Raw genomic sequence first — 13555 nt, 5'->3', positions numbered from 1 at the left:
AATGGGCTGAAGTATTCTCTCCTGTGTAAATGAAACCCATTCCGTCTCATGCATGCAGACAGGAAAGACAGACAGATGCACATACATGCACTGCATAGACAGAGCCTATTAAGGAAAGGCAGTTGTTTCACATAATGTTTCCCTAAGATGTCATCAAAATATGAATGAGGCTTGTGCATTGTCACACTTACTTTAAGCTTCTAGCGCTTTAAGAGGAGACATTCCATTGTTCAAAAACCTCTCTGGTTTAGTGCAATCCACAGCACACTTCATAGGAAGAAAGCCCCTTGATGCAGTAGACCTCACTGCCTAGAATTGCTTCGTTAGCATTCTTCTGCCATGTTTACCTTTATTAATTCCGCAGTTTAGCATGAAAACATATGCATAAAGCAGGGAGGAAAAGCACTTGCATAGCAGGGACGAGGAATCCCTAGCCCTCCAGTTGTTGCAGGACTACAACTGTGATCTTAGTAGCCCTGCTGGCTGGGGCTGGTGGGAGTAGGAATCTCTCATCGGACTTTCCAAAATATGAATCTTGAGTTTGCCATGTGGTTTTCAGGAGGGAGACAGTAAAACCCCAAACATAAACAACTTGTCACCTGGAACAGCTTCTCTGTGGACTGGCTTACACTTAACAATGCCCCCCCCCCCCAATAGCTGTCAACTTTTCCCTTTTCTTGCGAGGAATCCTATTCGGAATAATGGAATTTCCCTTAAAAAAAGGGAAACGTCACCTTCAGAAGCATGCAGGGAACGTAACGAACTATGCTGCATTACTGCAGAGGCCTTATTTGTAGTAGTAGTAGTAATAATAAAAATAATTAATAATATTTTTTTTATTTATACCCCAGCCACTCTGGGTGGCTCCCAACAGAATAATAATAATAATAATATAAGTGACAAAACATCAAGCATTAAAAACTTCCCTATGCAGGACTGCCTTCAGGTGCTTATTTTCTTGACATCTGATGGGAGGGCGTTCCACAGGACGGGTGCCACCACAGAGAAGGCCCTCTGCTTGGTTCCCTGTAACCTCACTTCTCGCAGGGAGGGAACCACCAGAAGACTCTCGGCGCTGGAGCTCAGTGTCTGGGCTGAACAAGCCAAAAGCCAACACCTTGGAAGCAGGGGCTGCTGCTGAGTTAATGGATGGGCAGGTCTCACATGGAGATGACATTTATGAGAGCTTTTGCCTCCACGCTGGGTTTCTACACATGCCCCCCATGAACTGAGCACTTCTAATATTGTTAGCATCTCTCTTGCCTCTTGGTCCAGGGGCAGCCATTAGTATTTAAACTCAGTGCAAAATTGACTAGAGGAACTTGGGTTGTTTCACAGTAACCAAGGAAGACTTCATCCCAGTCATAAGCAAGTTTCAGCACCTACGGCTGTTTTTACTTCTCTCTCAAGCAACAGATATCAAAAAGGAGTCCAAAATCAACTTTCAAAAAACTAATTTTAATCAAAACAAAAAAAAATTGTTGATCATTAACAAGTTTATAAAACAGTGATTTAGTTACATAAATAAATTGATATCAGTGTATCAAATCTTAATTACTTTCAACTTCATGAGCATGTTTACATGGGGTGATGAAATACAACCTTTTCCCCCTAGTATAATAAATAAAATGGAGAGCATGAAACAAGTTCCCCCCCTCTAAACAAACAAACAAAATCTACAAACATACTTCTAGCATGTTCTCTAACAAAGGGAACAAGAGACACGGGACAACTTTTGCACCAAAATGTTAAAAAAAAAATGCTTTAAAAAGCACAAGGGTACAGAACCATCAGCTAAAATAAAGGACACTATACTGTAACCAAAGTTGGTAATAACAGTAATAATAATATAATGAACAGTTTGGTAGTTAGATCTCCAGTTTGGTTATTTTAAAGCATTAAGACAAGGCAAGATAGAAGGCTGCTTTCTTTTGAAGTAATTCTAGAAGAAATAAAAAATATTTTTTGAAAAAACAAACAAACTGAAAAGTAGAACAGTCATACCTACACAACTTTCTGTCCTGCACAAAGTCAAATACCTATGCAGAATATATTTATATATATATATAATATATATGTTATTTGTGCACAAAGGTTAGCTTATTATTAGCTCACTGCAAAGGTGTAATGTATTATGTCAATTGTTTTGGAAAACATTGTAGGTAGCCACAGGCAAACTTCTACCTCACAGTTGCCACTTGTGAACTAACCACAGTGGGTATGAACCACATGGGAAACTGGCCATTTGCAGCGTCCGGCCACGTGGCAAGGCAATTTTTACGGCACAACTCTTTTTTCCCTGTTGTATTTGGATCAAGCCCAGCAGTTTTTTAAAAAATGTCACCTTACCAATGACCAGGTGCTACACGTGGCCAGGACGTCACACAGGTTTCGTGCACACCTTGATAAGTTTACAAGTAGCGGCAATGTAGGGGCGACGTTATCTGTAGCCATCCTCTGTGTGAAAAAGGGATATTTAAGTTTTCTAGGCTAGGAGGCACAAACCCCAAATCTGGCATACTGTATGTATTCTTAATGCTAAGGCTTGCTGCTCTGGCTGTGTTGTCCCCTCTTGACTGGAGTACCTGTTACAAGCACGCAAGTGTGGATCCATACATATGTATATATGCATACACTCGCCTGTATAAATATATATATATGTATAAAATTCTCCCCAATTTCCATCCAACAATTCAATCCAAAAAGGTGGCTCTGCATAGATGCCCAGCATATTCAGTTCATCACCTGAGCCAGCCCTGAAGCTGGGCGCACTTTAGTCTTTTCCAATACGTTTCCTTGTTTGTTTAAAAACCAAGCTACTGCAGCTTCAAGTATTTTGCATTATAGGTTTTTTTTTCTTTTTTCTTTATAAATTAGTTAATGTTATATTTTATTCTCAATATTCCGACATATAGTATAATATATATATATATACAGTACAATAAATGCTCTCATTCTTTTTAATTTTATTTTCCAGATAAATCCCTGAGAATGTATGTTGACAGTCGCTAAGTTTCCACATGCACAAGCATCGTGTGCCATGCTTCTGGATGAACAAGCACTGCAAAGCCACGTGGGTCAGCCTTTGAAACTATTTAGTTATTTGTGTGGTTGGGTTGGTTGGTTCATTTAAATAAGCTGAAATGTCAGGATGAGTTACAAAGGAGTAAAGCTGGAGCCATTCGAGGTACTTATCACAGGATGGAGGTGTTTGTTTGGTTTTGTATTTTTTTTAAAGCCATTGCAATATATTTCTCTTTTTTTTTTTGTTTTGAGGCTGTGAACATATACAGAAAGAACAGGAGAGCTCTGTGGGCTTTTGCCACTTGACAACATATACTCAGTGTAAACCAAACTTTTTATTTTTTTTAAGCCTCTCAATCTCTCATACGAAAACAGAAAAGGAAAGGGGAAGAGAGAGGAAAAAAACAACACACAAACTTTCACAACGTGACAATTTAGTTTTGCAAACTCAGTATATAACTATACACATATAATACCGGTGTGGCTCTGTTTTAAGTTAAAAAGGATACAAAGGCAGGCTCAAGTAAAAACATACCACCCTCCCAATGCTCCCCCCCCCACAACCCAACCCACCCCCCATTCACACACATTTTTATTGTCAACCAAACCGTTCGCGAACCAACATCATCAGTTTCTTTTTGCCTTTGTAAATTTGTTTCAGGTTGTCAATGAACTGTGTAAACTGAATGTGTCCGTCGTGAGCCATTAAGAAGGTCTCTCGGGCCTTGCTCAGGAACTCTATGAACTCGCTGTAATGCCGGGGACTGATGTGCGTGAGCCGGGAATGCGTGGTGTTAATGTACGCTCCGATGGTGGCATCCAGGAGTTGCCTTAGCGGCGCTTTGTCCAATGACATCAGCTTGCCCGAGTTCCTCCTTCCGTGGAGCCCCACCATTCCGGGAGTGGTCAAAGTACACCGACGCAAGATGTCCGACAGTACCGTTGCACATTTGACACTTTTGACCACCAGAGGTATGATCGCCGCCAGCTCGTTCTTCCCGAGGGAGTGGCTAAGTGCGCAGGCCCACAAAACGTCGTTAATGGCAGGGTGCGTGTCCTGATTGTAACTCAGGTTGAGATGCGTCATGGCCAACGTGGCCAGCTTGTAGGCCCGCATGGGGTAGCCGCGATGCTCCATGTACCGCGCTATAGTGAAGAGCTGCGTGTAGCTCATGCCGGTTGCAGCAGCATCGAGGACAATTTGGTAAGCCGTCTCAAAAGCTATGTGATCCTTCTCACACAAGGTCAGCGCAGAGAGGGCGCAGTTCTGAGGGTCCTTCATGGCACACTGAAGAGCAAGCGTCCTAGCACTGCTGGCAAGCTTCTCTTGCTGGTGGCAGTCCAGATGCAGGCGGACTATAGTGCTGTTGGACATCACCGTGGTCGCAACAATGCTAGTCGCTTCGGTCGGAGTGAAAAGTGTAAACCAGCTTTGCATGATGCTATCCAGTGCATAAACACCTGTGAGGCACAGAAGGAAACGTTTGTCACCAAATATGGCGAACCCGAATACGTATCTAGAAAGGACAAATCTGTGACCTTGTCTGTAACACTCGGTAGAAGACCCCACCAATGTCCGTGTGTTGAGATCAGGGCTGAGCATTCCTAATAAAATGGAAGAACAGACCCAACCTATCACAGCCTATGAGCAACATTGGTTCTTATTACAGTGGTACCTTGGGTTAAGAACTTAATTCATTCCGCAGGTCCGTTCTTAACCTGAAACTGTTCTTAACCTGAGGTAACACTTTAGCTAATGGGGCCTCCCACTGCCGCCGTGCCACTGGAGCACGATTTCTGTTCTCATACTGAAGCAAAGTTCTTAACCCGAGGTACTATTTCTGGGTTAGCGGAGTCTGTAACCTGAAGCGTATGTTACCTGAGGTACCAATGTACTTTAGTCTGCACACCTCATTTCGAAGCAGGAGTGCCAACTTGAATAAAAAAGGGGGGCAGGTACGCCCCACTCCACATAATTGATCACGTGATGTGGTGCATGCACACCGTTTGAATGGCAATGCCCATCAACTTTGGGGGGCTGAAGTCCCCTTGGCCCCTATCTTTGGAAGCGATGAAAACTAGATTGAGAATCCCAATGATACGGCTCCAATAAAGATTAGCATTCCAAGACAACACATTGTGTGAACAAACTGCCCCCCCCCAAGCTTGAGTGTGTGTGGCCCATTCCCAAAAAGTCCCAATGCTCAATGTATTTCCCTCCTAAAGAACTAACACCCCCTTCCATGGAAAAAAGAGGAAGAAGTCAAAACTGAACTGGATATAACCCCAGCAGGAAAATAGAAATCTCTGTCCTTAAAGGCAACATCTTCATCTAGAGTCACTACCAGCCTTCCGATCTGAAATGTGCAGGTTTCTTTAGTACCCTTTTGTTGCTCTTGTGAGGGCGAACAATGACTGATGGGCTTCATAAATTGAAGCTTATAGGCAGCTTGAGTGCCTCATTATTACTCAAAGTAATTTGCACACATCTGTGTACTCATCTAACCACACCCAGAGGTCCTTATTTTGCTCAGTTGGGCCCTGCTGTACTATAATGCATGCATACACATAACCCCTCCTTACCCAACGCTAGGCACTGAGGCCATCCGCTCAATGCCTGGCCTTCATTTACATAAACAAACATGTCCCTCATTTACAAACTTCCTAGAGTCTCAGAGGTGATCTTTGCTTGACATTACAGCTTCCTTATGGAAGCTATACATATATATGCTAATGTACAGCGGAATAAAAAAGCAATTTGCTTGCCAATAGTTAACTGAGCAAAACACACTTGCCCTCTAATATCTAGAACTCAATCTAGGTTTCAATTAACTTGGCCAAGACAAACATGCTATTAAAAAAGAGAAAGAGAGAGGATGCAAATTTGCTGATAGCATCGCTTGATAGGAGAGCAAAGAATAGTAAACTCAACAGACACAGGGAAAATGCAATCCTGACCACTAAGTGTTGCAGTGATGTAGAAAATCTGCTTGGGGAACAGCACCCATCTTCATAAAACCAGAAAAAGAATACAGATTGGGTTTTCCTTTCCAGTTTCTCAGAAAGTAATGGCACTCTACACTCCTGCACAAGTCTGTTGGTGGACAAATTTGAAAGCTGCAAACCATAAAGCAGCCATGAGTAGCAGATAAAACTAGGAATACAGCCAAAGGTTTGGACAAATCAGTTTATGATTTTAGAAGACACACTGAAAGGAGAGAGAAAAAGAGAGGCATGCATGATTGATGTGGCATTTAAGAGAACATGCAGCTCTCTAAAAAGTTATTTAATTTGAATAACTTTGTAGAGAACTTTACTGTTCTTGTGAATGCACAACCACTGGAACACTACTGGCATTTCATAATTTGCTCCAAATTTGGGAGATTGTCATGGGAGTGCCTTTCTCCTGCCTCCTTGGCACAATTCATATAAGGGCACACTTTTCAGCTTCTATACTTGTATAAATTCCTGCAAAGGAGGTTCCCAATCTTTTATTTGGGGACATAGCAAGTAAGGTTAAGCTACTTCCTTCAGGTGGCTGCATTCCTCTGTCTGTTTGGGATCTCCTGCATGGAGCTCAGGCTCTCTTGCTGAGGACAAGAGAGTTTTGTACTCTCAGTTCACGTCAGTGTGAACTGCACAGAGACAGGTAGTTTTTTTAAAAAAAAAACACCACAAGATACATATTTGATGTAGAAGTACCCAGGTTCTTCTTGGAAGAGCAGCATATAGAGACCATCTTGGCTGTGAGTCCTGGAAGACCTGCTCCCTGCCTTGCATGCCTTGTGCCATCTGGTCTGGGAGGGCGGGGCCCGGACTGACTCCAGCTACAAAAGGTGAGGCTGCTGAACAGGTTCCTGGGTTGGGGTATTGTCGTGGTTGTGGTTGTTGTTATTGATACTTTTTGTATCTTATGATTTATGTGGAAACAGTTCAATTTGGTTGTGTGTTTCTTAATGTTTTATATATTGTTTTGTTATGTTTGTAATTATGTGGGTTGGTTTTTTTGCATGTTGTAAGCCACTTGGAGCATGGTTTTAACTTTGGAAAGGCAGCATACAAATAAAATGCTTGATTGACTGATTACACTATCTCACAGTGCTAGTTAAATCAGAATTCATCAGAAACCAATGGCACCACTTACCTACTTCTGTTGCACATGTTACCAACCACCTCACCATCTCCCGCCGCCTCCAATTCAAGGTTGACAAAGTCATGCGCATCACCTGTTCACAAAAAAGATGGGCATTTTAGAGAGACTAAAACTGTATCATATAGTTGTCACAATGCAAGAAAAATGAGAATACGCATTGCTTAGAAATTAGTCAAAAGGGGCACTTTGGAGTCTCTCCATCAGCTCTGCCGCAAGAAAGAGAAGCATTTCTTACACATCTTAAGTGTTTGAGAGAGGAAATTGATCCAAGATTTTATAGTATCTTACTGAAGCATTAAAACAGCATTAAGAAGAAAAATACCTGAAGACCCAGCTCCAGAGAGACTTTCAAAAGAGTGATATCTGGCAGACTGTCCATAAGCGTTGCTATTTTAAATGCATCCTGGGCAAGCTTGAAGATGTGCGATGAGGAGTGAATGTTTTTCTGGATAGATTCTAACACTGTTTCAAGCCTTCGGACATCACCTGCAAGGTCAGCCAAAATATATATATGCATGAACACAAGCAGTGACAGGAATATTGCAATGTGCCATCACACAGACAGTGTCATCAATATGCATCTGATGTGGTTATCTCCATACCATCTGTAGCAGATGCAAGTTTTGATGGTGCTGAACCAGTGACTGGAGGTGGCAATGGACTAGATGACAGCCTACAAACTGGAGCTAAATCCTTAGGAAATGGAGTTGCGGTTGGTAGACACTACTCATGTCCAAGAAACTTCCATCTGTCCTGCTTTAGGTCAAGCTGCACTCCCCCTGAAGAAGCAGGTGTGTAGTTTGGAGCTGCTCTTCATTTCATCTGTGTCACTGGAGGCCCACATGGTTTCAGTAACAAGGTGTGTCAATTTGCAGCTCCATCAAGTTCACCGGCATAGTCTGACCACACAGTTTTGCAGCCTCTGGCAACTGCTCGTCAATGTGTTCTGTGTAGGGTTATATTTGAAAATGGTCTGGAATTTGCAGCTATGTGCAGAGTGCTGCTACAAGAGCATTGGTTGGTACTTAGCTGTGCAGCAATATAACACCTATCTTGCACGATCAACATTAGCTGCTTATACATTACTGGGCTCCGTTGAAAGGTGCTGATGTTAACATGCGAAGCCCTGAATGACTTGGGACCTAGGTACGTTGATGGAAAGTTTCTATCCACAGCAGTCTTCCTACATTTTGAGACAGCAGAGGGGGCCATTTTTTTAATCCCACCAGCAACTGTTGCTCACTGTGTATGGATAGGGGCAGTGCCTTCTCAGCAGTTATATCCCTGGTGTGGATCTCTCTTCCCTTAGAAGCACAGACAGCTACCTCACTGAACACACTTGTTTACAGAGGCTTAGACAGGACTTGGTTAAGCCAGCTCTGCTTTTTACTGTGGTACTGTTGCTGTCGTTGTTTATTATATTTTATTTGTTTCAAATGCTGAATATTTTTACTGATCTATCTACAAACAATGGAAATAAATATTTCAAAGCCTTTCTTAGTGAACAGATACTAAACATTCTAGATCCATGTTTTCCATTTCTATATGAATTCATCTATGTACCAAAATAAATCTGCTGCACACGTGAGCTGGACATGCCGCATGGACAGCAAGTGATGTGCTTGTGTACATTTTATTTAGTACTGCTTCGGCTACTTAGCCTGGCTCACTGTGGATATATATGCTACACTTCCTCTTCCTCACTCTTCCGCTTCAGCAGAGCCAAGAGATCAAAAGCTTTTGCTTCCATACACAATTAACTGCATTTGAACCCTAAACTGTTGTTACTTGGTTAGTCTTAACTATATTTAAGGAAACACATCAATTTCGTAAGTCATGGTTTTGAGACTAGTTTGTTTCTCTAAACCTTGGTTAAGATTAACCACACTTTGTCAGAGTTTGAATACAATGATCAACCATGGGTTAGTTAAACAGGGAAGTGGGAGCTTCCAATCTCCCCGCTTCCAACTGCACCAGAGGATGAGAAGGGAAAGGGGAGCTCATTCATGTAATAAGGGACTGTCCAGCTTTTTGGAAAAACCATTGTGGGCACCACAGACACACTGCAATCAAGTACAACACAACTTATTCTATAGTCTGCCACAGAATGCTTCTTTCAAGTCTAATTTGAGCAGAGAGAAGAAACCCTGGGAGCACCAGGAAAGGCCCATGCAGACATTATGTATACCCATTAGCACCACATTGGTGAACAAGACCAATATAAACTCATGTATATAGTCAACTAAAAATAGATATCTGCTTAATTGCCAGCACTGTACCTTTGGCTGCAGTTAGCATAGTTGATGCCAACTCACACTGCTGAGATTCAATGTGACTTAGAGTGAACCACCGGGGGTACCGATTTGGAACGACTGATGCAATGTGATGTGGACGAGACATATCTCCTGATGGAGCTGTGGATTCCAATACTAGTAATCTGTAAACAGGAAACACACATACGTGGATAATTAAATTATAGTCATGAGAAAAGTTGTGCCTTCTACAGAAATGCTGCAATATGTAGACAAAGGTCTGGTTAGTTTCTCATTACAAGATTAAGGCTGCATTGAGCTTCAGGCTCATACACTGTGCCCCTCCTCCTCCATACACAGCAGGGGGAGGTTGAAAGCTCCTGTCTTTGAAGGAAGTGCAGTTCCTTGTGGCAACCGTTGTTTGCAAAGTTTAAACAAAACCAGTTCCCTTCAGTTCAGCTATCACACAGATCTGTGGGCAGTTCAAAGGCAAAAGCTTTTGATCCCCTCCTCTTGCATGCGAAGAAGGAGAACATGTGAGCTTAAAGCTTGTTATTGTAAGGACAAACTGTGGTTTGGTGTTATGTCTCAACAAGGTCATAGGCAAAATGGCCTTGCTTGTCGCACTAAACCATAGTTAATGGTTTGCTGTGAATGCAGAACTTGTTCCTGCTTTGCTCCTTCCCTCCTGCAAGCAACAAGCCACGATCCCTGGCTTAATCATTATATCCAAGCCAGGGATCATAGTTTGTTTCACTCAAACAAGAACAAACCCTAGCTATGGCTTATGGTGTGGTGCAAACTCAGCCTTTGAGGGCAGGGAGGAGCCTGTTTCTCCTAATTAAGAAAACTAGAACTTAAATAAGAATTTCTCCATGCTTTGGACTTTTAGCATCTGTGTTTCAAAATTAAGTTTCAAAAATGGTGGGGGGGGACGACATTTTTTCTCCTGATATGACTTTCCTCACCTTTATGTTTTTAGTGGGAAAATGGGACATTCTAGTAATGGTTTGGTATCTGCCAATTTAGCAGACAGCCATTTAACTATCTGCAAACTAGTGAACATCATTTTAGAAGCTATTCTGGTGACAGCAGTTTCTCTTGCAAAGAAAAAACCTCTGCCTAACATAATGCAAAGAAGTGAATATGAAGCAAACCTACACATAGTGGTTGGAAAAGGTTACAATAGCTTTAACAAGAAATAGTTGCCCTAAGCTGATAAGTTATTTCTCTTCCTACTACAGACCTATTATTAGAAGGGTCTACACTGTAATTTACTTGAATGAAAATAGCTGGCTTTTTTTTTTTCATGAACTCCCTATCACGATGATTCAGAGCAGCCTCAGCCTTTCAAAGGTCAAAGAAGTACTGAAGGACAGTTGGAAAAGGAATGTCAACAAGCAGAATTCTGTGTGAACATGTGCATCTGTGGGATTTTATCTTCATCATCATCATTGGGAATGGCCCTCTGAATCAGGACGGCCCTCTGAAGAATTAGTATCACTACTACTGCTTCACAGTTAAATGGTGCCCTCCGGCTTCTACAGATGCTGACATCACTCAGTTTTATGTGGTTCCACGGATTCTACAGCCATTTTCCTGCTTCTACTTGTGCAAAAGGCTCCACCAGATTTTGCACAAGAAGAAGGCTGTCTTTAGATTTTTTTCCACCTTTTATTGCATAACTTTATACCCTGAGGTGCAAAACAGCCCTCCCTTGAGCAGAAGATGCCATTCATGTATGCAAGCACAGCTTTGCAGCCTAGTTTACAAAGCGTCTGGTGGTATTCCTCTCTCTTGATAACAATAATAAGCAGAATAATTTATGTGTAATAGTTTTTAAAACTACAAAACGTATCATACAAAATGAAAGCGAAATTATGCAAGTCTTGATTAATTTGCACCATGTGTATACGTTTTCATAATGCTTGCTTCTCTTGGTGCAGAATCCAATTCATATGATTTTTAATTTTCAGTTTTTGAAAAAATTAAGTTCTTGAAATGCAGAGTATAGTCGTACCTTGGTTGTCAAACAGAATCCATTCCGGAAGTCCATTTGACTTCCAAAAACATTTGACAACAAGGCACAGCTTCCGATTGGCTGCAGGAGCTTCCTGCACTTAATCGGAAGCTGTGCAAGCCCCGCCGGACGTTCGGCTTCCAAAGAACGTTCGCAAACCAGAACACTCACTTCCGGGTTTGCGGTGTTTGGGAGCCAAAACATTCGAGTCGCAAGGCATTCGGGATCCAAGGTGCGACTGTACTCTGCCCCAAGCATGCAATGGACATATTCCAGAGTTGTAGCATACTTTGTTCATATTACAGGCTGTGTTACTGTCTCAAGTTGCCTTAGCTCTAATAGAAAATTTTGTGGGTCAAACAGAAGAGTCTCTCTTTGGTAGACCAGATGGGTCCCATTTCCACCCTGCTCTTAGTGTGTGTCACAGCTGTATTCCCAAAGGGCTTCCTTTGAGATATATAAACTCACAGCCACCCCAAGGAGTCAGTTCAACACTCCCTTGGGACAGGCCTAACGCCCTAGAACTGAAAGCAAAAAGGAGACTATCAGCTATTTTAATGCTGTGACACACCTCATTTAATTCCAATTTTCTATCCAGGAGTGCCCAAGGATGGCTGGTAATGAAACAGACAAAAGAACTGGACTGACCATGCAGCAGCATAGCTCTAACATGAACGTTATCCTCTCCTTACCCCACCCTCACCAGCTCTGAGAGAACAGGAAGGGTTGCCCATTAAGCAGCCCTGAAGGACAGACTAAACAGATTAGAGCCCTGGGATTTACTACCAACAATGATAAACACAACTGAGTACTTCAGAGAGGTTTCCACAGAATGCACAGAGCTGCAAGGAGGAAACTTTGCCACTGTTTTCCAAGTCAGTCTGTGTTTGCAAGACAGCTGCTCATACTTGAAAAGGTGAAGATCTACCAAGGCAATTCGCCCCAGTGCTATTTATTACAACATCAAAAAGCCCAGGACTGAGGCTTTTGGTGTCAAGCACAGCAGATATCTTTTTTTAGAAAGATGAAAATCAGGGTTATCTCTTGAATTTTTACTGCTGGGAATTTCATTTTTGGAGCAGGGGAGAGGATTAAAGCAACTGAACTGCTTGTATCAGAAGGTTAAAAAACAGACGTTAGAGAACAGTTTCCTGCTTGGCAGGGGGTTGGACTCGATGGCCCTTGTGGTCTCTTCCAACTCTATGATTCTATGATTCTATTCTATGATTCAAATTAACTCATGCTATGCAACGTGTGAGTTAATTGGGTGCTAACCAGTGTTCAAACCCACCTGTTCCTTATATCAGTCTTGCGGTTCTTGGTTCATTCACTCATTTATTAGATTTCCCATCCTATAGCCAAACAGGTCTCCAGGGTTACTCAAAAACTATATCTAAGACAAGTGCAGAAACACTTGCATTGAAAGTATAGGCTTCAACAACCTACTACAAACACACAGATAAATCAAACACATTGTGTACATCCTCTATCAGGATCGCTATCCTTAAAGGAGGAAGTTGTTTGCCAGCCTTCTTAAAAGTCAAAGGAGCTTACCTGGTGAGCCCCTTTAGAGATGGGAGTTCCACAACACAGGGCGCCACTACAGAAAAGGCATTGCTCCTTGTCACCATCCTTTTTACCCCCGAAAAGAACAGGTGTGTGGAGCAAGGCCTTCCCTCATGACTTTATGGATGAAGGGAGCTCATACCGTTGACCGGGTTTATGCTTCTTTTCTAAATGAGGTTTAAAGACACGTACCGCATTGCTCTCAGTGCAGTTTTGTATGCTAGTTCAGCATCATGAGGTAGGAGAGAGGTGAAAAGATACTTGGCAAATGTGTGCATTGGAACACTCTCTCGATGGATGATTTCACCTAGACCGCTATAGGGTCCAGCTATGAGGGAAGGGATTTGGGAAAGGAAAAAAAAAACAGAAAGTCTTATAAATAGTGCTGTAGTTTGATTGTACATAAAATCGAAAGTGCTAAAAGTTATCTAGAAATATTGTAATAATCCTTGCCAAAAAAAAAGCACTCACAGTGAAGAGAAATAAGCTCTCTGGTGAGGGGGTCCTCTAAGAAATGTGCAGTACTAAAAGAAAATGGTG

At 42.1% G+C, this 13555-nt stretch overlaps 1 protein-coding gene across 2 annotated transcripts in view; it reads right to left on the bottom strand.

The window, feature by feature from the left end:
- Positions 1 to 1437: 1437 nt before the first annotated feature.
- Positions 1438 to 13555, bottom strand: part of ZSWIM6 (zinc finger SWIM-type containing 6) — a 92662-nt gene continuing 80544 nt past the window's right edge. For both annotated transcript variants that reach the window (XM_080972308.1, XM_080972309.1), the window contains exons 10-14: positions 13208 to 13343; positions 9457 to 9614; positions 7500 to 7663; positions 7169 to 7250; positions 1438 to 4485 (exon numbers count right to left, since the gene is read on the bottom strand). In XM_080972308.1, the coding sequence (XP_080828434.1) occupies positions 3623 to 4485; positions 7169 to 7250; positions 7500 to 7663; positions 9457 to 9614; positions 13208 to 13343 (1403 nt within the window). In that variant the 3' untranslated portion in view covers positions 1438 to 3622. The remainder of the gene's footprint in view (positions 4486 to 7168; positions 7251 to 7499; positions 7664 to 9456; positions 9615 to 13207; positions 13344 to 13555) is intronic.

Source organism: Podarcis pityusensis, assembly GCF_964106645.2.
Source record: "Podarcis pityusensis genome assembly, chromosome: 11".
NCBI lineage: Eukaryota > Metazoa > Chordata > Lepidosauria > Squamata > Lacertidae > Podarcis > Podarcis pityusensis.
This window is presented reverse-complemented; position numbering and strand designations above follow the sequence as displayed.